This window comes from Phalacrocorax carbo, chromosome 10, assembly GCF_963921805.1.
Source record: "Phalacrocorax carbo chromosome 10, bPhaCar2.1, whole genome shotgun sequence".
Classification (NCBI taxonomy): domain Eukaryota; kingdom Metazoa; phylum Chordata; class Aves; order Suliformes; family Phalacrocoracidae; genus Phalacrocorax; species Phalacrocorax carbo.
Window position 1 is genome coordinate 17574101 of NC_087522.1, and position 24685 is coordinate 17598785.

Here is a 24685-nt window from a genome sequence, read left to right on the forward strand (position 1 = left end):
TTTTTGTGAAAGGGGTGGTCAGTGCTCCCCAGGCAGGCACTGCTGCTCTGACACCAGGAGAGGGATACCCTGAGCTCTCCACCACTCCTCCCCTGTGCCCGGGCAGGAGGCAAAGCCCTCTGCCTCTGTGGCGCATGCTCCTCTGCCAGTGGTAACGCTGCCAGACACCTCTGCCCCTGCAGCACTCACTCTGCCCACATCAGAGCTGCTCTGGGCCACGTAGCCACTGGTCTGGCCTGTTCCCCCCCGTCACTGGAGCCGGGTACACCCGTGGTGGTGCCATCCCCAGCTCCTCTGCCAAGGTAGCACTGGGTGTACTGGGAACTTCAGGGCATGCAATAAGTAACATGGGAAAGGTGTGCTAGAGGAAGAGTGTGAGCTACTTGTCCAGGCCTTGCTGCAGCTCAAGAGATGAAGTGACATGGATCAATTTGCCTCCTTAGCAAAAGCCCAGCCTGGCAAAGCCCTGTGTGGTCAGCATGGCTCAGTCAGCTTGCGCCTCGCACACAAGTGAGACTTGTAGGGGTCACCCTGCCCATGGGTGACGGTCCCTGGAGACTTGAGCAGCTCCCCCAGCTCCTCGCCTGGGAAACAGACAGTGCAACACGGCACCCCAGGCTGGAACTCAGCACCTGCGCCCCTCTGCACAGACCATGCTGGGCCAAACGCCTCCTGTGGAGGTGGAAGGTGGTACCCGACTCCCTGGTGCCCTGGTGCAGAGTGTGGTGGAGGCACGGGACAAACTGGACCAGGGCCAGCAGACACCCAGCTCACCTGAGTGGCAGCAGAGCTGAGACATGGTCCTCTTGCCTCCATCCTCACACTCCAGTGGCACAATGCCCAGCACACCTGCAGGACAGGATGCAGGAGCAGGTCACTAGCCTGCCCATCGCCCACACATTGCTCCCAGGAACCTTCCCCCAGCCTGGGACAAAGGGAGACCACCCAGCTTTGCAATGCAAGCAAAGAGGTGCGGGACTGTCAGCACCTTTAGGAGAACTTGGAAAAGCCTCCTCCACTCGCCCTCATGCCTCTTGGGGTCTGTGGGGCTGACCCAGCAATGAGCCCTGCAGGGATCACAGGGGCAAATACATCCCGCCACCCCGAGCTGCGCTTGGCACACCTTCCCTTGTGCCTCACCTGCTGCCTCAGCATTGAATGCGATCCAGCGGCAGCTGGCCTTCACGTGGTTCCCGCAGGATGTGATGGAGCCAGCCCGGAAACCCCCAATCCAGGCCTGGGATGTAGAAGGAAAACCCATGTCAAGAGATGTCTCTGTTTTGGAGGAGTCTGACGCCATGGCCAGATCATGGCTGGAGGGGTGACAATGAAGCATTGGCACAGCATCGCTAGACACCCTCAGCCCCAATGGAGCTCCCACACCGATGGACCTGGCACTACCCAGAGGCTGCTGAAACCAATGGAATCGTTCCGGAGGCACTTTGTAGGGCACCATCCTATGGGATGGCTGGGGCAATGTCGCTGCTCACGCTCCCTGCGTAAGAGTGCAGCCCCTTGCCAGGGCTGGGGGCTTTGGGCCCAGCTTTGCCAGGAATGGGAGACAGGAGCATCCCAGCTCCCAGCGCTGCCTCCCCGAAACTGTCCCAACCCTGGGCTCTCCCACAACGGGAAGGGCTCAGAGGACTTTGCAATAAACTGGTATGGGACAAAGGCTCTTGGGCTGCAAAGCACCACAAGGTTGGGCCACGGTCAGCTGAGGCAGATAAATGCCTCAGGCAGCATGCTTCCCACATGGACAAGGAACTTCATTACAGCTCTAAAACCAAAATCCTGCTTTGCAGTGTTTCTCACTACTACTCCACGGCCAAGCCCTGCACCTGTGGGGCACTGGGACATCCTGTGTCAGCTGGACGCACTCCAGGTGACACAGACACTCGGCCTCACATGGCCACCAGGACTAAAAGCTAACTGCAACATCTCGGGCCAAATCCAACCCTTGAGCAAAGGTGGGTATTTTATGGCGGCCATTGAGAGCTGCCACAGGTGGCCAGAACAGTGGATACCCTGCAAGCAGGGCAGAACCCTTTGCAGGGAAGGGACCTGTGTGTGCAGCCCCAAAAGGACTGAGCCCTGGGTTTCCCCTCCTTGCACAGCTTCCTTTTGAGGCCTGACAGAGAGCAACAGTTCCTGCAGCACTTCCTCTGGTCCCTGTCACAGCAGCTGGCTCAGTGGCAGACCTGTTAACCCTTCTCCTGCTGAAAGGAGGTTCCTCTCCCTGTACCCAGCAGAAAGGCTGGGGGCTACAGCGGGGATGGGGAATGATCTGGAGCATGACTAAGACCCAGGAGGAAGGGTCCCACAGTCTGCACCCCGTCACCCTGCATGGGTCCCTTGGTGAGGGGGGTCACTAGCCACATGTGGCCCCCAGCATCTGGAGGCACCACACAGGGCTCCCATGCAGGTTTCACAGAGGGATCACCGAGCTGGTGCATCCTGGCTCTGCAACATCCTCACACACAGGTGGGAGCCCCTGGGGAAGTGATCCTCCCTGCAGTGTGCCAGGGCAGCTGGAAAAGCATATGGTTCCATCCTGGCTACGACCCTAAAACAAACCGCAAGCTTTCAGGGCGCCTCTGCCAGAAGTGTCCTGCAGGCACTGCCTGAAGGGGAGAAGCAACTCAGATTAGATCCTTCGTGTTTACACTGTGCTTCCTGATCCGGCCAGGTCAAGTGTCTGCCTTCACCTCTGTAAACAAGCTGCTTTGCTCACTGGGGACAGGAACAGTGTTTCCCACTGTGACACCTGAGATGGATTCAGAGATGAGATGTCCACCTCTCACCTCCAGAGCTGGGTGACGTGGCCTCGCTTCCCAGGGACATGTTTTATGCCTGGATGGGAAATGCCTATTGGAAAGGCCACCTCCTGTGTGCCAAGCCTGGTGCAGGCTGCTGGAAGCAAATCAAATGCCTCCCCGCACACCAGGGCGAGAGCATGCTGTCCCTCAGCGTCCCATAGAGCTACCCCCTCCCCCCGTAGAAACCAACACCAGGGTAGTGGTGACAGGGACGTCCCTGCCTAGAGGGTGCCATGACACCCTCATGGCCAGATGTCCCAGCCCCCACACCGCACAGATGCACACGCTCCCTGGGTTGACTGTTGGCAGCATTTCCTCTGCACCCTGAGGTTTGTAGCCAAACACTCGGCTGGCTGAGATTTTGACAACCTGCCACCTGCTCTGCACAAGCGCTGAGGTTGGCACACCGTGGTGATGGTGGGATGCTCGAGGCCAGGCACAATGGCAGGGGCCACCGTGTCCCTTCCTACACTGGAAGCTCAGGGGGATGTTTCGGGTGCTCACTGGGTCTGCAGAGGCATGTGAGCACAGGACCTGCCAGCCTGGTGCAAGGACAGCTTGGCTGGGAAGTTACAGGGAAGGAGGGTGCTGCAGACACCATGTGCTGAGATGGATCATGATGCTCGGCGTGGTTGGGGCTGGTTATTCGTGGGGCAGAGGCCGGAGCTGGGTACCACCTGGCTCCTTGCTGCCAGTGAGATCCACCAGACCTGCCCGGCCTCGCCGGTGCCAAGCTCCGCAGCTCAGCATCATCCCACAGGGCCCCAGTGCTTCCTCTTTGCCTGCGGAAGTGGGGTGGCAGGAGCAGGGCCCAGTATTTCATGCTCTGGGTGCCTGCTTCCCCAGCCAGCATGGGCGAGCCAGCACTGCCCGGGTAGGGCCGAGCACAGGTGAGGTACCGAGCTGAGGATGGCAAGTGGCACGATCCAGGGGCTAACCGCCTGTGCTGGGGCCTGGCAGCAGGAGGGGCACAGCCTGGCTCCCTGCCGCTGTGGGATGGGTACCCCAAGCCAGTGGCCCCGGCTGCACTGGCTCCCGGCCGAGGAGGGCGGCACCGCCCCGGGAGAGGGCTGGGGTTCCCCACGGGCACCCGGCTGCGGAGGGCCCTGCGGCAGGGCATGGGCACGGGCACGGGGGCAGGAAGCGGCGGGTGCCAAGGAGGGGCTGCCCGGGTGACCCTCCCGCATCGTGACAGGGGCACCGTGCGGGTGCCCCGCTCACGGCCCCGCCATACCAGCGGTGCCGCAGCAGCGGGACCCGGCCCCGCACCCTACCGGGGCCACCCCGGCCCCGGCGAACCCGCGCTCCCCCGGTACCGGACGGCGGGGAGCGTCCCGCGGCGCTCACCTCCCTGCGGGGCACCCGGGCCTCGGTATGCCGCAATTTGGACGCCTTGAAGCGGTTCATGGTACTCCCGGTCCCACCGAGCCGCGCCGCGCCGGGGCCGCCGCCGGCCACGCCCATCCCCTCGGCCACGCCCCCGGGACTTGCCCTTGTTCTTTAGCCTCGCCCCACGCGTGTCCCAACCCTCGCTGTCCCCAGCGTAGGGACGTGTGCGGGGCACCATGAGTGGGGCAGAGGCCCTCGGCCCGGCCCCCCGGGACCCTCCGCAGAGCCTCCCGCCCTCGGGGCTGAGACACCCCGGGGGTGACCGTCCCGCGGGCCCCGGTGGGGCACAGCACCTTTCCCTGCCTCCTGCAGAGATTCGGGGTCAAATCCTGCAATGCCTCGATGCCGCCCACATTCTCTGCCAGAGATAAGGGCGGCTGTTCCTTCAGGCTCCAGGCAGAGAGGACGGGGAGAGTAGGAGTTTTCTAGTCCCATGGGCTCAGCATCCTCATCCTGTCCCTGTGAACAGAAACCTTTGTGCACAGAGCGCTGCTGGGTAAGGGGAGAACAGAGAGGGCCGGATCCAAGCCCACCAAGCCCAGCTGCGGCATCACCCATGCCTGGTGTGGCCCAGGTCCCCTTTCCCACTGACCGGGCCCATGACGCTAGCGTGTGTGGGATCTGACACATCCCCCTCGCCACTCAGCCTTGCTGCCACATCCTCCCATGCACTGCCGAGGTGAACCTCTCTGCTGATGAGGGTTTCAAAGCGCCAGCTCTGGTAACAAAGGCAGGAGAGAAATATGCTTGGCATGAATTATCATAGAATCATGGAATTGTTTAGGTTGGAAAAGACCTCTAGGATCAAGCCCAGCTGTCAACCCAATACCACCGTGCCTCCTAAACCATGTCCCCAAGTGCCACATCTACACTTTTTTTGAACACCTCCAGGGATGGCGACTCCACCACCTCTCTGGGCAGCCAGTTCCAGTGCCTGACCACTCTTTCAGGAAAGACATTTTTCCTAATCTCCCATCTAAAAGTCCCCTGACACAGCTTGAGGCCATTTCCTCTCGTCCTAACACTTGTTACTCGGTATAAGGGTCCAACCCCCACCTCACTACAACCTCCTTTCAGGTGGTTGTAGAGAGCGATACGGTCTCCCCTCAGCCTCCTCTTCTCCAGGCTAAATACCCCCAGCTCCCTCAGCCGCTCCTTATCAGACTTGCTCTCCAGACCCTTCCCCAGCTTCGTTGCCCTTCTCTGGACACGCTCCAGCAACTCAATGTCCTTCTGGTACTGAGAAGCCCAAAACTGAACACAGGTGTGGCATGACCAGTGCTGAGTACAGGGGCTCAATCACTGCCCTGCTCCTGCTGGCCACACTGTTCTTGACACAAGCCAGGATGCTGTTGGCGTCCTTGGCCACCTGGGCACACTGCTGGCTCATGTTCAGCCAGCTGTCAGCCAGAACCCACAGGTCCTTCTCCGCTGGGGAGCTTCCCAGCCACTCTTCCCCAAGTCTCTAGCATTGCCTGGGGTTATTGTGACCCAAGCGCAAGACCCAGCACTGAGCCTTGTTGAAACCCATACAATTGGCCTCGGCCCATTTATCCAGCCTGTCCAGGTCCCTCTGCAGAGCCTTCCTGCCCTCAAGCAGATCGACACTCCTGCCCAACGTGGTGTCATCTGCAAACTTACTGAGGGTGTGCTCGATCCCCTCGTCCAGATCATTGATCAAGATATTAAACAAGACTGGCCCTGAAACTGAGCTCTGGGGAACACCGCTTGTGACCAGCTGCCAACTGGATTTAGCTCTGTTCACCACAACTCTCTGAGCTCAGCCATCCAGCCAGACTTTTACCCAGCAAGGAGTACACCTGTATAAGCCATGAGCCATCTCTCTACAGAAAAGCTCCAGCCCTCTGTGCAGGCATCCTCGGTTCAGAGCAGCTTTTATTTCGGTCCTGCCATTGTCACCCACCGAGGTGGGAGGGGAGCCCTGGGGAAGGCCCGCAAGCATGGAGCAGACAGCCCTGCCACCGGGCAGCCTCAGCCTCTCAAGGAGGGCCTCGCGGCATCTTAGATCTGGCTGGGCCTGGCTCCCCCGAACCGCCCCGCGGGGACAAGCTCTTCGTGAGGAGGGTCCTGTCAGTCCCCCTTTCCCCTGGCTCTCCTCTGCACGGTGCCGTCCCTCGCCTGGCACCTTTACCAGGGGCACCGCTCGCAGGGGGTCTCGCCCTGCTTGCCGCTTAGGACCGCCACGCCGGAGGAATGCGGGGTGCGGGGGCTGCCCTCTATGGCAGATGAAGCACCACAGCCACCCCGCCCCGGAGCCCCGCCATGACAGACAGACACGCCGCCATTACACCCTAGCCCGCAGTCGCGGCGCCCGCCAGCCGCATCACGCACGCGCAACACCCCGCTTCCGCAGTACCCTGCGCCTGCTCCCGGCGCGAAGCTACCGCGCAGGCGCGCTGCCTCCACCTCCTCCCCCGCCCGCGCAGGCGCAGCGCCGCGCTCGGGGCCAAGATGGCGGCCGGCAGCTCCTCACGCTGGTTCAGGGCCGCTGCTGCCGCCGGCAGGAGCTGCGGGCCGGGGAACGGGCGGTTGCCGTTCCTCTGGCTCGTCCGAGGGCTCGGCGGCCCGCTGCCTCCCGCCGCCGCCGCCGCCGCCGCCGCTGCCCGCCGCCGCCGCCTCCCCCTCCTGCCGCTGTGCGCCGCGGGTGAGCGGGGGACCGAGGGCAGCTGTGGTGTCGGGGCTGGGCCGGCGCCGCCAAGGGCGGGAGGAGAAGGGGCCCGGCCCTCACCCCGGCTCCTCTTTGCCCTCCTCTCCACAGGGACCCACCGCGCCGCCGCCGCTTCCTTCCACAGCAGCGCCGCGGCCCGCGCCAAGGAGGACTATTACCAGGTGCTGGGGGTGCCCCGCACCGCCACCCAGAAGGAGATCAAGAAAGCCTACTACCAGGCAAGTCCTACCGCGGGGGGACCCCGCCGGAGCGGGGCCGAGGGCCCGTGGCCACCCGCAGCCCCTCTGTACGGCGAAGACCAAAAAAGCCTTTGGGGTCCGGGCGTCTGGGGTCGCTGGAGACAAGGGGACGTCGTGGAGGGAAAGCACAGCACGGAGGTTAGGGAGTCCCTAAAAACCGTGGTCCTCCTGTGCTGTCGTCTTGGGTCATTTTCCAGAAGGTCCTGGGATTGCCGAGAGATCCAGGAACAGCTTTTGTAGGGCCTTCTACTGGGATGATAACAGTTGCCTAAGATGTAGGGAGTGATTGTCAAGCTTTGCCTAACATGTTTTTCCAAACTTGTGAGCCACACTAAAGCAAATTACTTTTTGTCTGTCTCTAATACTTGAATTTTTGTTGTTTAGCTGGCAAAGAAATACCACCCTGATACAAATAAGGATGACCCTAAAGCTAAAGAGAAGTTCTCTCAGTTGGCAGAAGCCTATGAGGTAATATGTGGGGTTTTATTGACATGAGAAGGAGGAAAGATTGGAGGGTATTGGGGCAAAACATTTCTTGTATGCGTGTCCTGTAAAACCATGGCTAATTTTTCATGTCTTCTGCTTCAGGCACGAGTGCCTTTGTCCCAGTGGTGTCTCCAGGAAATACTTAGTCCAAACATCTGATTTAGCAGGATATGTTTTGGGCTATTTGAATTTGCACTCTTTCTTAGCAGTGAGTGGCTGGCAAGGATGTTGTGGTTGCTGCAGCAGAATTATTGGTCAGCTTAAATAAATACACAAAAAAACCCTGTCAGCAGTCACTAGCTTTTTGAGATAATGGTGCTTTCTGCTGTGCAGCATCCCAGCCCTGTTTCTTCCTGCTCTTCAGCTTGTTCAGATTTTTTTTTGTGCTGATTTTTGCTGTTGTGGGTTTTCAGATTTACCCCAGCGCTCTTTATCACCAGCTTTCACACAATATACAAATGATGGAATATATAACATAAGTTATTCTTGGTTACGATGACTTAGTAAGATTTTGTCATTTTCCTGATGACAAGCAGGGAGATATCGGGGAAGAAATGGCTGGTCAGTAATTCATAGGCTGCCCAGAGCTGGGATGGCCCCCCTGATGACAAGAGGGCTTGAGAACGTGGGCTTGTGGCGGTAATGCCCCCAGCCTTGAACCCTCCCAAGAGAATTTGCCCTGCACATGCAGGCTGTCTGGTTGCTCAGGATCTGTACAGTGTCCTGATGGCATCCTTCTTTTGCCTCAAAGGTATTAAGTGATGAAGTGAAGCGGAAACAATATGATGCATATGGCACGGCTAGTTTTGATCCTGGCGCGGCAGGTGCCGGTGCTGGGCGGCAGTACTGGAGCAGTGGTCCATCAATTGATCCGGAAGAGCTTTTCAGAAAAATCTTCGGAGAGTTTTCGGGATCCCCTTTTGGCGATTTTCAGAATGCCTTTGACCAGCCACAGGAGGTATGAAGTGTGTTTATTTTCTGACTAATGAAATGAAAATGAGGGATGAAAAGCACAAAAGCTGGAGAGGGACACTGGTCTGTCACAGATCGTTCCGGAAACAAGTGTAAACAAAGAATTTGCTCTGGGAATGTCAGCACCTGAGTGTCCTGTTGTATGGGTGGGAGAGTCATGTAGTTTTGGTAAGCCATGTGGATACGTTCTCCACACCTTCAGACACGGTCTTTTTTTTCTGGACTTCAGCTGCTTCATCTGGTGTTTACTGACACCAGTTGGTGCTGCCAGACAATTCCGTCATTGTAGAGGCATCTTTTCCGCTGTACGTTGATTTACATATGTCTGCTTTGATCTGTAGTGCTAAAAACCACAAAATACCTTTTAACTATAAAACAAGCCTTCCAGCATTAGGTTTTACTGCTCAGTTGTCTTAATTTTGCAACTTAATTGGCGTAACTTTGCAGTGGAGCCCATAATAAAGCAAGACCTATTTCTTGTTCTTTGTGCTGCAGCTAAATGTTCTTTTAAGTACCAACAGTGCTGGTTCATGTGCTGCCTTCAGAAATGCTTGGTATTAGGTATTTCTGGCTTTACTAAAAATGACCTTTTTATCATAAGCAGAATTTCTTATTTTGTGCAGTCATCTTTGCTGATGACTTCCCTTGGTAAGTGAAGAGTTTATGGAGGAAGAGCCAATACTGTTGTTGGGATTGAAAACCTGCACCCTCCCCTGTTGCTGCATTCCCATTAAACAAAACCTTTAAAAATATTCCGGGTTTTCCTGAGAGCAGGAAAATGCTTGACTTCTATTTTTACTTCTGACTTTTCTATATTTAAATCTCATTTCTGCTACACAGCTACTCGTCAGAGTGGTGTAATCATCATTCTGTAATGTTTGTGATCCCTTTGTACCCCTTTTTATTTATATGAGACAGATTTTCGCTTCCTCAGATGTGGCAGAACCCTTCTGAGAGTTGTGCATCCATCTGTTTCTTCCCCCCCTCTGTTACCTGGATGTATTTTAAGTGTTGTTTGATAATTGGCCTAAACCAATTTCAGTCTGCTTAAGACCCTGTCATTTGTCAGCTGTAGATTGATGTCCATGTTTCCCTTACAGTATATCATGGAACTGACATTCAACCAAGCTGCAAAAGGGGTTAACAAGGAGATTGTGGTGAATATCAACGACTCCTGCGAGCGATGCAATGGTAAAGGACACGAACCTGGTACCAAAGTGCAGCGCTGTCACTACTGCAGCGGCACTGGCATGGTGAGTGCTTTTTAAGACACAGGTTCTGCTGTGCATTTCCTTGTTGGGACAAGTCAGTCCCTTCATGGTGAAAAAGTCTCACTACAATCATCAGCTTATCTTGGGTGAAGACAAGTTAGTGTGGACTCGATGTTTTTTTTTTGTATTAAAGAAGTGCTCTGCCCAGCTAAAAGCACTAGCCCTTGGGGCCAGGTTATCTGATATTGTACATCCAGCAAATCATATTTATATAATGTCACAGTTCTGAGATTACTTGGGCATTAAATGGGATCGTTTGAATTTAAGGGTGGAGGGGGGAGGAGGAAGGTGATGATAGACTGAGGGTAATAATGAAATAAGAAGATGCGTGGTCCTTAGAGTGAGTAAGGAAATGAACACCTCTCCCCTGAGGGCAGGCTGAGAGAGTTGGGGTTGTTCAGCCTGGGGAAGAGAAGGCTGCAGGGAGACCTTATTGCAGCCTTCCAGTACTTAAAGGGGTGTTATAAGAAAGATGGGACAGACTTTTTAGCAGGGCCCGTAGTGATAGGACAAGGGGTGATGGTTTTAAACTAAAAGAGGGTAGATATATACTTCCTTATAAGGAAGAAATTTTTTATTCTGAGGGTGGTGAAACACTGGCCCAAGTTGCCCAGAGAGGTGATAGATGCCCCATCCCTGGAAACGTTCAGGGTCAGGTTGGATGGGGCTTTGAGCAACCTGGTCTAGTTGAAGATGTCCCTGCTCATTGCAGGGGCATTGGACTAGATGACTTTTGAAGGTCCCTTCCAACCCAAACCATTCAATGATTCTATGATCAAGCTTCAGGCTTTCAATTTCCATACATCAAAACGGGTACCAGCAATCAGTCTGCGATGAGAGTACCTTTCTGCGCAGAACAGGTGTAGCTGGCCAGATGCGACTGCAAGCTCTTCCCACCATTTCCTCATGTGCTTCAATCTGATGGGTGGCTTTCTCAATTCAGTCCGTAGCTTAGTCTCTGTGACATTTTCCTGGAGATTGGCAATCATTCATGCAAGTGGATTCACCTTGGATTCATGAAAATACAGATGTTTGTGGTTCTTTGTGAAATAGCACCGTAAGGAGCTTTGTTCCTCCTTGCACACTAAAGCCTAGAGATAGAAAGTGTTGTGTTTCCCTTCCCCTTGCCATGAGACACTTGCTCACAGTGATGGTTTTCAGTGGAAATTAGAATGCGATGGCAATGGAATCTGATCCAGCTTCTCACAAGCAGCATTCTCTTTGGATTTCTGAGCCAGTTTCTGCTCCGCTGCTTGCTAAAGGCTATTGCTCTCCTCACAAGTTGCAGGCGCAGTTAGCGGGACTCGGATGTGCCGGGCTGGACACTGGCAGTGTTTTGTGGAAATTAAAAGTACCATCTCGGTACCAAATATTTGTATGATCTGTGTTTTCTTCACTAGGAGACGATAAATACCGGCCCTTTTGTAATGCGATCTACGTGCCGACGGTGTGGCGGTCGGGGTTCCATCATAACAACGCCGTGTGTAGTATGTCGAGGAACGGGGCAAACCAAACAGAAGAAGACAGTGATGGTTCCTGTGCCAGCTGGTTAGTGTTGTACTTGTGTGTTGTGCTCTGTTAAGTAACTACAGTTATTTGCTTCCACTTGGCCAACAGCAAGGGACTTGCTTCCGCAGCATGGCTGGTCCCTGCCAGGTACAAATGTGAGAGCAACACAGGAAGTTTTGCTGCAGAGACGTTAATAAGAGCAAAGCAGGTTGATAGCTTAGCAATTGGAAGGGTTAGTAATGAGATGAACTTTGTGGCCATGGATATAAATGTTTGCTTTGCCCTTCTTGAGCTGAGGTTTTTGTTCTTGCATGGATCCTTCTAGGCAGCTTTTGAAGAGTGAAACTCAGAATGGTTTTGTTGCTTTGGGTCTTTTCTTTGTCCTTGATACAGCTTGCGGGGAGGGTGGGAATCCTGAAAGCTTGGCTCGGAAAAAGTGTGCTGATGGCCTTCCTCACCTTAGAGGACAAAATAAGTGGTGGGGCTGCTTTGAGATCGCCTTGGGTGAGCAGCCTGTAATTTTTCTGTAGCTTCTGGAGGCTGCCTGGTGTTCCTTAGTCTGATGCATTTCCCTAAAGAATTCTCTAAGGGATTGAAGTAATGAGCCTGCTTGGCCTGTAGCAATTGCCTCAGAGGTATAACCGTGTGCTGACACCTCCTTCCTTTGGCCACAGCTCCTGTGGAGACTGATACTGTGCTGTGTGCTGGTGGGTCTTGTGTCTCATGCTCCTAAATGGGTAGGTGCTGCTGTGGTGGCTTTTGGGGATGGCATGAGATCTGAAGAGAAAAGCTGTAGGTATTCAAGTAACATGTGGCTTGTAACACAAGGTAACGTTCCCTCTTTTTTTCTGATTTCAGGCGTTGAGGATGGGCAGACGGTTCGGATGCCTGTGGGGAAGAAAGAAATTTTCATTACGTTCAGGGTATGTGCTGTTACATTGTTATTGTTTTCATTGTTTAAGTTGGTTGCTTGTTCCCTTTGCAACTGCCTGGGAAGTCTGCCTGACTGAATGGGGGATGGAGGAGGAAGAGTGAGTGATCCTTTGAAACAGCTGAGGTAACATGATCTGAGTGAACTTTCTAAGATAGCAGAATATCTGCATTGTAACAAGTGGTGTAATGTTAAGTCTGTTTGTGAAGAATTGGCGCTGCTTGTCCCATGAAGAAGCCCTCCACAGTAGCATGCATCAAAATGCAGAGTTAGGTTCCTGATGCCTCAAGTCTTTTGACTTGGAAATGTGAAGAAGCTGTGTGCTTGCAGGGGTGAGCGCGCTGAGGAGGGCTGCGGGAATGCCCGTGAGAGCTTGGCAGGTCACATCTCCTTTTCCAGATATGCATTAAGTGCTGCTTTGGATGTGTTTTGCAGCTGGGGCTCTCTTCTCCTGTAGGTATCCTGTCGTATGCATATCTGTCAAGGAGAAAGCTTTATTTTTTTATCACCTTTTTTTTGTGGTGCAGGAGGATTTCATTCTCTTCCAGCTTGCGAGGCCACTGCAAAGGTGCTTGCCTCCCTCTTCTTTTCTGGCTTTCCCCTGTTCAGGTTACTGGCCAAGGCAGTGTCTTCTCTGTCTCTGCAGAATTGTATTGACACTGATAAATTAATAACAGGATTAGGGGAGGGAGTTGCTGAAATAGGAAGCAGGCATTTTCCTAAGCCTCTGGCTAATTGCAGTTATTTCAAGATCTGTGTTTTTCTAAAAGACTGAACATTAACTTAGGCTTCTTAGCTGCGCAGTTTGTGGATGGTGAAGGGTCTCACTACAGCATTCTGGTATGTTTTCTTCTGAGAACTCTCAAAGCAGTTTGCCATGAGAACCTCATGGTGTTGTGCTCACTTCTCTTTGGAACTGCCTGCCTTTTAGGTTCAAAAAAGTTCTGTGTTCAGAAGAAATGGAGCAGATATCCATTCGGATCTCCTTATTTCAATAGCACAGGCTGTTCTGGGAGGCACAGCCAGATGTCAAGGCTTGTATGAGACAATCAATATCGCAGTAAGTACCGTTTTGTGGAAGAGCTTGGGCATATATCAGTGTGGGACAGCAGAGGCTTCTCCTTTGCTGCAGAGGTGGTGCAAATCTCCAAAAACTGCCAGTACTGTGTTTCAGACTTCTGCAGGATTGAGTGTGAGTTAGTTTGTGACCTGCTTGGTCTCACCTCCTTTCTGATTGCCATGTAGGGACAGGGAAAGGAGGGGCCAGGTAGATTGCCAGACAAATCCCATCCAAGGTCTACAGACTGTGTGAGGTTCTTTACTCGTTCCTTCAAAAGCTTTTCTGTCATTGCTGACTTAGCTTCTGAATGTGCCCAGATGCTTGAGCTTACCGGATCGCTCCCATCCTCCTTTGAAGCTTGCTGAAGAAGTAGTTAATTATTGTGAACATGTAATGTAATGACTATATATATAGTTAAACTAGGGTAATAAATGTGACCCCTCTGTGTTCATAGATACCTCCCGGTATTCAGCCAGACCAGAGAATTCGAATGAGTGGGAAGGGCATTCCCAAAGTAAACAGCTATGGCTACGGAGACCACTACATTCATATAAAGATAAAAGTTCCTCAGTAAGTAGAGCTAATGCAAGATGTTGTGAAAACTTGATCTTTTTGCAAAAAAAATGTTGTTCAGAAAGGTTTTGTGAAAATTCCTTACTGCTTTGTCAAGACTACTAATTTCTTGCTCTGCTTTTAATTCTGATGTGCGGTAAACTTTTTTTTCAATAATACTGTTTGGCAACCCAGCTCTAAAAATCCTAAACCCTGGAAATACGTAAGTAGTTTTTCACCTGTGGATTTGCCCGGCTATCTGCAATTCTGTCTGGATCCCGGTTATGTAAATTCAGTGTTCCGGCTTACAATGCGTCTGTGCTCTCACACCTACAGTGTAAAGGAACTGAAGTCCATGGCAGTTGCTTTTCAGACTGCTTGGCCACCCTCTGCTCCAGTGGTGAAGGAAACTCGTTAGCTTGTATTGCTGCACTCGGCAAGGGAGCTTATTTCCTGAGGTCTCCCCACCAGATGTGTGTTCTGTTGCAGCTCCACTTGGTTCTTAGCACTTTGTTTTTTCACTGCAGTTTGGTGAAATGCAGTGGACCGTATCTCTTCTCTTCCACCAAGGCTTATCTTTATAGATTGCTCATTTTAAGAGTGCCATAGGGATTTGCAGTGTGTGTCAGGTGTATTAATCTTGGACTTCCAGTAGCTGCCTCTTGTGTGTGCTGCTGGAGGAGGTTAAGGACGTATGTAGATACGCCCATCTCTAAAGACAGCCGTAACCAACACCTCTGTCTTGGACCTGCAGGAGGCTGACGGATCGCCAGAGAGCCTTAATGATGAGCTATGCTGAGGATGAGACAGACGTGGACGGCACGGTGAACGGAGTCACAAATACAGCATCAGGTGAGCGGTGCGAATTAGTGCTTCTTCCCCGTGGAGCTGGCGTGGGAGTGCAGAGGACTTCCTCAGGGTTTCTGGGGAGGAAGGTGAGCCCAGGTCACCTTGAGACGGCGTGTCAGCACAACCTGCCAAGCATGTTATATTGGACGTAGTTTTAGCATGATGTTAATAGCCTGTAGACCAAAGCAAAGAGGTAGCCTCTTCCCAGAAAACTTTATTGCTTACTGGACAAATCTGTGTGTGAACTGAGAGCAGGATTGAGATACTTGGGGGTCCTGACAAGTTGTGGTGAGTCTTGCTGTGGTGCTGAAAGCCTTCCACTCCCTGTTTCTGCCCCTGTGCCAGAGGTAACTTATTTTAGGAGCAGAGTTAGAAAAAGAGAACATGTTTCAGGCCAGTTTTCTGTGTGAGCTGATCCGTTGTTCTGACCACAGTGGGGACGTTTCTCCTTGAAAGCTGAAGGGGGGTACTGCTGTCATGGTAGCTCTAAGCTGTATTCTGTGCATAAGGGAGAATCACGGATAGAAATGTTCATTGGTGCTGAGTGGTGGATCCAGACAGCATCCAGTGTGATGGAGGGAGTGAAGCCAGCTGGGAGCTTTGTAGAGCTGCTCTTTCACCTCCAGATTAAAAATTTTGATCCAGCGATAATGTGTTTTAAGTTTCAGTGGTGAGGTACCTGGCAGCAATAGCAGCTAAAGAAAAAAAACACATGGTAGAACAGTAAAGCAAGAGCTTTGTCTTGTGCTGTTGGGAAACAATTTTTTCTTTGCATGTATTGGAACAATGAACTTACTGTGGTTGGATTGTGATTTCTTTCTATGTTTGAAACAAAAAAGGGCATTTGTGACTGCATACAGCTAGGCAAAGGTGAGAGCCTTTCAAAGCTGCTAAATGATACCAGAACTCGGGTCCTCTCTGCCACATGTGCCAAAGCCTGAGAAATACAGGCTGAAGTTCTGGATATTGGAAGGCAGAATCTGCCAAATACTTACTGATGTTATGTTTTATAATGCTTTCATAACACAGAAGTTAAGTCTTTTCTGCTGAGGGTAAACATTAAAGGTCAGCCCAGGGCGGGGGGAAGGGAAGAGATCTCTAAGCACAAAACTTTCATTTCGGCTTTTTCAGATGCTTATGTGCCAAAGGGAAAAAAATGCTCTCCAAACTTAATTTTTGAAAAGCAAATCTTCTGTTTTTTACCACAATTAAGCAGCAAGGTGGATTAAAACCAATACCAGCAGTTTGCAGTGTAGACAGGCTGTTGCTGAAAGTGTGCCATTGCTCTGGGAAGCAGAAATACGCTGAGTGGATGGAGGCATGTTCTGCCACAGGCCTCGTAATTTCGTACCATTGCATCAGTCTGAGCTCGGCCTTGGCAGTCAGCTGGGGGTGGACGGTGAGGGCTGGACTTCGTGTTCTCTGCGTGCAAAGAAAGCTCGAAGAAGATTCGGGGGTTTCGTTACTGATGATTTTACTGCAGGAAAAGCAGATTGGATTTGTTCTTGCAGTAGCCACTTCTCAGAGAGCCAAGCAACTTCTCAGAACCTGTTCATATAGGAAAGTTATGCTTGTTGCTGCCAGAAAGATTCCTTATCTGGACACTTGTTCTGAAATACTCGTAGCCTTTCATCCTAGCCTGAGTTCACTTTCTCCTTGATACTGTTTGTCTGAGCATTGCATGGAGGGTGACCTGAGGCATTGTTTCACGCTGCTTTCCTCTAAAAGGTCACAACATGACCATGAAACAGGAAGACAGATTGTCGCAGGGACTGCCAGTATAGCTTTGTTTTCTCTGTAGAGTCACAACTGGCTGTGGTCAGATTGACAGCTTGGTTTTAGTGGCAGGCTTTCAATTCCAAGTGCTTGTTTCCAAAGCCTGTGGGGACCCTGACTTGATTGTATGGCATGAGAATTACCTTGCCAGTTGGAGGGCTGGGGAGAGGGGAAGGGAACAGTGTTACCAGGGCTCATGGTTGTCTCTTCCACTTCTGGGGTCGGGGCTCTCCAGTGCTTTCACTGCAAGTGGTCCAGTACTGTGGCTCACTGCCAGGAACAGCCCTGTACGTGAGGATGCAGGCAAAACCAGCTGCCTTGACTTGACCATTCCCCATCTAAAATAACCCTCTCACTTTATCAGGCGTGCTGGCTACTGGTGGGAGATGTATCTGACTGCAGCCTTTTGCTGTTTGTATCCAGGTGGCAGGGCCACGGCTAGCACTGACGCAGGCGGGGATAGGCCTGAGGCTGAGGAGAACAAGGAGGGATTCCTTTCCAAACTTAAGAAAATATTTAGCTCCTGACACCCCATCCGAGGTAGGAGGCCTCTTGTGTTTTATTGTTGTCTTTCCCCCACACTAAGCAGAGTTTGTGCCTCTTGGGAGGTAGAAGCAGCAAAAGCACAGCATTGCTTCTCACTTAGCCTCAGGCCTTCCAGCCACTCGTGTGAAAAGTCCTAGCTGTCCCCTGTGACCTGGAGCAAAAAGCCAGGGACTAACTTGTATTGTTGCTGCAGCAAAAATGATTGAAAAATGTTGGGTACATCTTCAGGGAGATTGCTGGCCTCCCCTACAGTTCTGCTGCCTTGTCCGCTCAGTGGCTGTACCCAATTCAAAGCACTGAGGCTGTTCCCATTAGCTGGTAAAGCTGGGACGGGGCAGTCCTGCTGCCACTGTAAAGCCCGGGCTTGCTGGGAGGCACAGGTGGGCCTGTGGAGCCTCTGTTGCCAGTATGCTCAGGCTGGACTTGCCCCTACCATGGGCTCACAGCACCAGGAAGGAATCGGTCTGTTGTAAAGCACAGCAAAGCTCCCGCCACACAGATGAATAGTGTTATAACTGAGGGTGCCACTGAGTTGGCATCTGCCTGCTGTGAGGGAGCATGGTAGGCTTGAAATCATCTATGGCAGACACCTGTGTCTTGGATTCTAGGGCTCAGCTTCCTGTCACTGCAGGCTTCAAACTTGTCTGTTCTGCGCAGCTCACTGTCAGCAAGTCAGGTGGGGAGGTGTGCTCACAGAGCGGGCCGCAGGGGATGCTGCATGCCTCAGGCCGATTTGGTCAGGAAATGCTCAACTTTTCTCTTGCTTCAACCACAGGGAAGCGTTCTGCTGGAAACTAAGACCCAGCAGCAGCAGACCATCTTTGCAGTTGGGGATGAATCTTTCTGGCAGCAGGCTCTGGAGAGCGAAGGATGTCAGTCAGCAGCACAGTGAGAACCCCAGCTGGAGAGGCTACAAACCACTGAGACACCAACAGTCGTCATCGTACAAAACCACCAACCGTCCTAGGAAATGGTAATGAAGGAAAATGCCAGCTTTGCAGAAATGTGGCTCTCTTAAGGTTGCTCCACAGTCCCTACTGCTGCTGGAAGCTTCTTTGGTAAAAATTAAAGTTGAAACGTTATTTAGAACCTAAAACAGTGGAAATGTGAAATAAAATTTGCCCTTTCAGCAGAGAGTGGAGCAGTTTGCTGTATGAAGTCCAAGATGGCTGCTGCTCACTCAGGTGCCCTTCTGAATGCTAGATATGCTTGGTGAACTCAGCACTGCTTATTTTCTCCTAGGAGTGTGTGGGTCAGTGAGTTTTAACCCTGTCTTCATGCCAGCCCTCCTGGCTGTCCTGCACAGCTTAGAGTGGGAAGCCTCCCTGGGGCTGGGGCTCGTTAGAGCTCAGCTGTCCTGCCTTCCTGGGCAGCCATGGGGTTTCCTGCACAAAGAGCAGTGATGGAATCTGCACTTTGCCTCAGGTTTCCCTCCCCCCACCAATAACTAAAGTTACAACACCAACGCTGTCGCTCGTGAATGGGTAAGAGTTTATCACCAAGCCCTTTGTCCTAAACTGGCAAAGTCTTTTATTACATTAGTGTAATACCTGTAGCATAAGTGATTGGTCAAACAGTCATTGTTCTCTACATGTGCAAGAATACAAGTGAAGTGGATCACTCCTTCCACATGGAGTTGAGCTCTTGCAGTGCATATTTTCATGGTTACTGTTGCCTGCTGTTATACCATGCAGGTACCATCAGCCCCTGTACTAATCAACCAGTTAAACGAGGACAGGGTGTAGTCTTGCCCTTCTTAATTTGCTGAAATAAAGCACGTGTTGCTGCCTGATTGAACTGTCTGTAAAGTGATTCTGTATCCATGTAAATAATATGGACTTCATAAAAATATTTAACATGTGCTGTGCCTTTGTTGCCTTGTCTACTCTTCTGACCTTGTCTATCATGCCCTTTCCCTCCCCCAGTAAGAGGAAAAAGTTCAGCCCAGCAAGTGGTGCTGTGCGCTCAGAGCTGCCTAGGGAAGAGAGTGATCCTCGGAAAACAAGCTGCCACCACCCTACAGATGTGAAAACACTCAGAATCCCTAAATGCTGCCCTGAAGATGGTGTGCAAAGGTAGCACTTCTCCTACTTGTCTGCCTGCAGCTGTACAGCCCCTGCACTGGTCTGAACAGTCTCAACCAGGTTGCAGGAGAGCCCTAGGGTACACATGTGGACCAGAGCTCCGCCCAGCTCTGGCAGGGTCAGCCTTTCACTAGTGTGCTAGCAGAAAGGCAGCATGGCTCAGCACAGCTCACCTCCTTGGCCAGTTCCTGCTGCCTGCAGCAGAAACTGGGGTGGAAGAGGAAGGAGGGAAGGGTCAGAAGGCGGCCTTAGTGTCTGCTACCCACTGATGGGTTGAGTTGCATGGTCAGGGCCATGTTGCATTCTGGCTTCAGGGCATAGAAATGGAACATATCAGCTGTTTCCTTGGCCCTGGGGGAGCCATGTTTCTTGTATTCTGGCAAGATCTGTGAAAAGAACTAGGGGAAAAAAAAAACCCAAACACAATGTTGTCACAGGGCAGAGGCTGCTGGGGCCTTTCCCCCTCAGACCCTACAGAGAATCTGAAGAGGGCTGCAGTAGGAAGCAGCAGCCCTGCAGCATGAGGGGGAGGCAGAGGGAAGCCTTCACCAGAGCATGCTGGTGGAAGGTAGGATGAAGCTCGCAGGGGTGCCAGGACTAATCATGGGCACCAGGGCTAGGTTGTACCAAACCTGTATGCCACGCTACGAGGGTCCTCCGCCCTGGCAGCTCCTGACCTCGCTGCCCCTGTACAGAACCCCCTCCCACCCCACTATTGCAGACGAACAGGAAAGGCCAGGCAAGCTGCTCCTCTGCTGCTGCCAGGCAGGGATGCCCACCTGCAGCCAGCCATGGCCCAGCCTGGGCAGGGACCCGTGGAGCACCCAGCTGTTGGGAAGGTGCCAGAATCATCCCCCCCAATTAAGGCAGGCTGCAGGGCCCTGAGAGAGCTTCTCCCACCTCAAGAACATCACACCAAGGGATGCTTCCTACCTTTCTGGCTTCCATGGTCTTGCCCATCTGCTAGGAGAGGACAGTGGCGTACTCTGCCTCAGTGAGCTTGCCTGTGCTGAGCCTGATCACTCGGCTATGTATTTCTCCAGCAGGCAAAGCACAATAGGCGCGCTGTCCTCCACTGCCATCCCATCCATGTGTGTGTCCCCTGTGGCCAGTGCTGTACAGAATTGCTCCTGGTCAGAGCGCAGCCCAGCTCCAAGGAGGTACAGCTGGAGTTTTTGGCACCCAGCCTCTGGACACGAGGTGAGGAAGAGCCGAGAGCACTGCATCAGCGTGGTAAGCCACAAGAGCACCTGCAGGGCTGAGCTAAGAGAGTATGAGTGGCCAGGGCAGCACCATGACTCACCTGGATCTGCAGCCCCACCTCTGACCTCCAACATCCCAATTGCAGGGAATTGGGGTGTCCAGAGACACTCTGGGGTCTGCAGAGCATCCCTCAGCACCAGAAACAGTACTGGGATCTCACTTATTTCTCACAGGCCACCCAACAGGTCTGAAGGACCATAATGTAGGTAAAATTTGCTGTGGTCAAGCTGGCACAGGCCTCTTTTCCCCATCAGTCTGCAGCCCTGGTGATTTCACCACCCCTCGGTGAGCCTCTGCTCAGTGGGAGGAGATGAGAGCTGCAGGACAGTGACCTGGAGAGCAAGAGTTCCTGTCTTACCCAGGACAAAGGTATCTCCATGCAGAACCTTCGGCGGCTTGAAAATGGAGAGGAAATTCTCAAAGTACAATGGCCATCAGATGGTCATGGTAGGAACACCGGCTTTCTGGAAGTACTCCTCCACCATGGCTTTGCTGTTCAAGTGGAGCACCTCCAGCCGGCCCCCCGTCAGCTGCTTCTTGTTCTCCAGGCCGCTGTACATGAGGTGATGCAGACTAAGGTGCTTCAACAGGTCAGCAAGCTGCTTTCCCTGGGTGAAGGGTGAAGCCAGCCATGAAGAGGGGAATGGCTCCCTTGGGACACGCTAGGGACTCTCATCATCCCCACACGCCCCACTTCCCCTTCGTTGCACTTGGCAGGATCCAACACACACCAGCTGAGCAAGCTCCTCAGCATCTGGCACCCCGAGCCCTCAGCAGGCACCAGGGCTGAGCAGACCCAGGGAGTCCTGTGAGCTGCCCAGGTGGAGCCAAGTCCTCTGCTTATACCCTCCTATATTAGAAAGGCCACACACCCTCAAGCTTTGGTGCTAGCTCTTCCACCAAGCACAGAAACATCAGCCCTAAACATCCACCAGGGCCAACACACCTGCCCTAACGCCTCTTATCTTTTGTTTGCTGCCATCCCGGCATGGCAATTATGCCACCTTGCAAAATCTATCCTGGAGTGAACACTGCCCTTGGGGAAGGCCCTGGGGTTTCTGATACCGTGGCACATTTTGGCCCCAAAGCTGCAAGTGCAGAGAACTACAAGACTGCAGGCAGCAACAGTCCTGGCTCAGCCCCCAGAAGGCTCTGCAGAGCTGAGTCTTCCCACTCCTGCCACTCTGACTCCCAGGCAGTGCTCTCCACCATGCCAAGTCTGGAGGCATTTAACTGCTCCCTGAAGGCACCGCATCCTGGAGCCACTTGACTGCAAGGGAAAAAGGAACGATTTCTGGCTTTGCAAGAATCAGGACCTGGTTTGTTTGCGAGGCCTCAGGACTTTTCTGGACTGGTCACTCAAACCATCAGGGCTGGCAGGGCTGCACGAAGCTGTCCCATGACCACCACCCCGATACCACAAGGCTGTCCCTCAGTCCCCCCTCGGAGGCCATTTCGCATGTGGTTTCAGTTAAAGCAAGCACCGGTACCTGTGTGATTTCCTTCTCTTTGCTGCAGTTACAGCAAAGGCTCTGTAAGCACCCACCAAGGTCAGCTCCAGTGACGGCTCACTGTACTGATTGCCTTCATGACCTCGGTTCCCCTCTGCTTCAGCTCCTCAGCCTTCTTCATGGGGCTTTGCATCACCACACGGACCTTGACGGTCCCATCTTCTAGCAGAGCCCAGGCCACGTGGCCCCCCTGAGCCCCTGTGGGTGCAGACCTGTTCAGAGCTGCGACTAGCTGGGACTGCAAGACGGAGCCATCTGACCCCGTGCTCTCCCAGTGACACAAGGACCAAGTCCCTTCAACCCATCCTCCCACCAGCCCCCACTGCCTGCTCCCCGTGCTACTGCTCCAGCCAAGCAGGTGCTTCCCAGACCCCCCCCGACCCTCCACAGGGCCCCAGAGCCCGGGTGTTCTGGAAGCTGTCCATACCCCTGCCTTCTGTACCCCTTCCCATGCCCCCACAGCAGCGGCTGGGCACGGCCCAACCCTCGCCCTTCCCACCGGCCTGGGCCCGAGCCCGGCATCCCGGGGGTTCTCGGGGGTGCGGCAGCATCCCCCAGGCGGGGCCGGGCCCCCCCCCGAGTACTCACCCGCCGCCCCGAGCACCACAGCCAGTTTCTTCCCAGCCCCGGTGGGACGCGGGCGGGCCCGGGGCTCTGCTAGAGAAGCAAAGGAGGTCGTACCGTCGCGAGGGCTCGGCGAGGCCGCGGCTCGGCCCCCGGGCCGGCCCCATTCGGCGGGCTTCCCCGGGCACGGGATGGGGGCGGCCTCGGGGACCCATCGCCGGTCTCAGCGGGGAACGACCCCCTCTCCCTTTCCCCGGTGGGGCCTCATTTGCCCGTCCCACTCCCCGTCCCCGCCTACGCCCGCCCGTCCCCGCCCACCCGCAGCCGGGGAAGCCGCGGGCCTCGGGGCGCCCCGTCGAGTGTCTGTGGCTGGGCCGCCTGCGCCCTCCTCGGCCGCTGCCTGCCTAAAGCCCGAAAGCTCCGCTTAAAGCCCAGGAGCAGCCGCATAACCTCCCAGGAGGTCGTCAAGGGTTGTACCCCTCCCACCCCGGGGACCCGGGGGCACCCCGAGGCTTGTAGACGCAGGTGCTGCAATAGCAGGAGGGTTGCGGGTCCTCCAGTAACATGCTTTGCACGTTCCCTTGGTCTGGAAACCCAGCTGTTCCCAAGGAATATCCCCCTGCTTTATCTGGCATTGGGACTGTTTGTTATCCCCAGGCGAATTGCGTCTGCGCTGGGCTGAGCATGGGGAAGGGTCCCTCATCACCCCCTTGCCAGGAACCCAGGTGAGTCAAAGCGAGCAAAGTTGTCTCTGGGGCTTTTCAAGCCACCCCCGTGAGTTCTGTGTCGCCCCTCGAGCTTCACCAGGCTGGTTAGAGATGCCTTCACTGGGCTGGTTAGGGGCTGTGTTCGCTAAGGGATGGGCTAAACTCATCCTGCTGAGAACTCCGTAGGCTGAACTCTGTAAGTATGTTGGGAAATTTGGGTTTGAATCAAGTAAACAGCCTGGAAAATACATGAGGGACATGTCATAAACATTTGCAAAGAAATAATTCAGTTGCATTCATTAACATAAATGAATAATTGTGAAAGCAGGAGGTACAGCCCCGACTGAGGCTTCTGCACAGTCATTTCTGATGCGAGGGATCTTTAGCTACAGCTTATTGGGAAGGTGACAGCTGATGGGACTTCCCAGATGCCATCTCCTCTTGAAACCAGTGTCCTGACAGGGTAGGAAATCACCAACAGACACCTAACACTTGGGAGAGGAAGGGTTGTAATCCTTTACCAGGCGCAGCCGTAGGACCGGGAGAGAGCAAACCTGGGCAGACGCACTGCCCAGAGCAGTCACTAGGGAGGGGGGATCCCTCTAGTCCCACTGCCGCCCGGTGGCTCTGGCTGCTCATGTGCAGATGCAGCGCTCCTTGGCGTGGTGCGAACCACCTTTTTGGAGATAAACTCATATCAGGAAAGCATTCAGCACTGGCAGAAAAACGGTTTTGGAGGAAAGGGTGTTTATTCCTGCCCCTTTATTCTGCTCTTTCAAGATACAACTTGAATTTACTCATGGAAATGTTTCCATGCATGGCCCAGCAATGGGCAGAGCTGTTGCAACACCAGCCTGCTCCATGGGATCGCCCCCATTCCTGGCTAGTGAGGGGGATATGCAGTAAACCTCTCGTCTCTCCCAGGCTGGGGCGAGTGTGTGTTTTGCTTTGAGGGAATTTGGTGTAATTTGGATGTTGGTCTGCCTGGTTTTGTGGCTCTCCTGGGAGAAAGCAGCCGTGGCTGGGGAAACAGCCGTGCACCGAGCATCCCCCCAGGACAGAGCCCACCGTCAGGGCGTCATACAGGCTACGGGTGGTTACCATGCACTGCTGTTTTCAGCAGATAAGTCACATTGATTTGCATAGGCAGCAGCCCTGCAGTAACAGGAAGGAAGATTGAGCGAGACCTGCGGCGCAGGAAGGGGCGAGGAGCAAACTGAGAGAAAAAGCCACTGGGCTGGAAACAGTGGCAGCGGGCAGCTGGGGAAGCTGGATCCACCTTCCCCAGGTGCTGCCCTGAGCATCACCCCGGCTGCTGGGTCCTATCGTCTCTGCAGGTCCCCCAGGGGCACGGGCCGCCAGCTGGAGGGGCTTCCATTTTCTACCTTGAACTTCAGCATCCAGGGGAGGAGGAAGCAAAGCTCTGGGGATAAAAGGCTGAGTGGGGGCCTGGGGAGACTGCATCCTCCCG

General features: G+C 53.6%; 3 protein-coding genes and 1 long non-coding RNA gene across 8 annotated transcripts in view; 1 reads left to right on the forward strand and 3 right to left on the reverse strand.

Annotated features, from left to right (window-relative positions):
* Positions 1-4301, reverse strand: part of CORO7 (coronin 7) — a 38597-nt gene extending 34296 nt beyond the window's left edge. For 3 of the 4 annotated variants that reach the window (XM_064462103.1, XM_064462104.1, XM_064462101.1), the window contains exons 1-3: positions 4164-4301; positions 1141-1237; positions 775-849 (exon numbers count right to left, since the gene is read on the reverse strand). In XM_064462103.1, coding sequence (XP_064318173.1) covers positions 775-849; positions 1141-1237; positions 4164-4280 — 289 coding nt within the window. In that variant the 5' untranslated portion in view covers positions 4281-4301. Of the gene's footprint in view, positions 1-774; positions 850-1140; positions 1314-4163 lie in introns of all 4 variants that reach the window. The other variant, XM_064462102.1, reaches the window with a different exon arrangement.
* Positions 4302-6639: 2338 nt separating this feature from the next.
* On the forward strand, positions 6640-18946 carry DNAJA3 (DnaJ heat shock protein family (Hsp40) member A3). 2 transcript variants are annotated; one of them, XM_064462111.1, is made up of 12 exons: positions 6640-6870; positions 6985-7112; positions 7518-7601; positions 8371-8577; positions 9692-9844; positions 11263-11410; positions 12230-12294; positions 13234-13362; positions 13817-13932; positions 14669-14766; positions 16963-17079; positions 17861-18946. In XM_064462111.1, exons 1-11 carry the CDS (start codon positions 6678-6680, stop codon positions 17064-17066), a joined length of 1425 nt encoding a protein of 474 aa, XP_064318181.1. In that variant the 5' UTR covers positions 6640-6677; the 3' UTR covers positions 17067-17079; positions 17861-18946. The 2 variants fall into 2 exon arrangements, with proteins under 2 accessions (XP_064318181.1, XP_064318182.1); XM_064462112.1 differs by lacking the exon at positions 16963-17079.
* Positions 14958-22465, reverse strand: NMRAL1 (NmrA like redox sensor 1). Its single transcript, XM_064461232.1, is given in 8 exon segments — positions 14958-19555; positions 20103-20197; positions 20200-20283; positions 20791-21040; positions 21923-21951; positions 21954-22013; positions 22016-22284; positions 22443-22465. Coding segments are annotated over 8 exon segments (948 nt in total). The 3' UTR covers positions 14958-19417.
* LOC135315246 (uncharacterized) lies at positions 14958-22685 on the reverse strand. The gene is made up of 2 exons (XR_010374680.1): positions 22532-22685; positions 14958-16311 (listed from the first exon to the last, which is right to left on the reverse strand). It is a non-coding gene; the product is annotated as an uncharacterized LOC135315246 (long non-coding RNA).
* Between the last annotated feature and the right edge of the window lie 2000 nt (positions 22686-24685).

What these genes read in the sequence shown, in the direction of transcription:
- DNAJA3 (XM_064462111.1), top strand. Translation starts at nt 6,678, where the DNA reads ATGGCGGCCGGCAGCTCCTCACGCTGGTTCAGGGCCGCTGCTGCCGCC. An exon ending in CCTTTGACCAGCCACAGGAG is followed by an intron (nt 8,578 to 9,691) that starts GTATGAAGTGTG and finishes TTTCCCTTACAG; the next exon opens with TATATCATGGAACTGACATT. An exon ending in ATAAAGATAAAAGTTCCTCA is followed by an intron (nt 13,933 to 14,668) that starts GTAAGTAGAGCT and finishes TTGGACCTGCAG; the next exon opens with GAGGCTGACGGATCGCCAGA.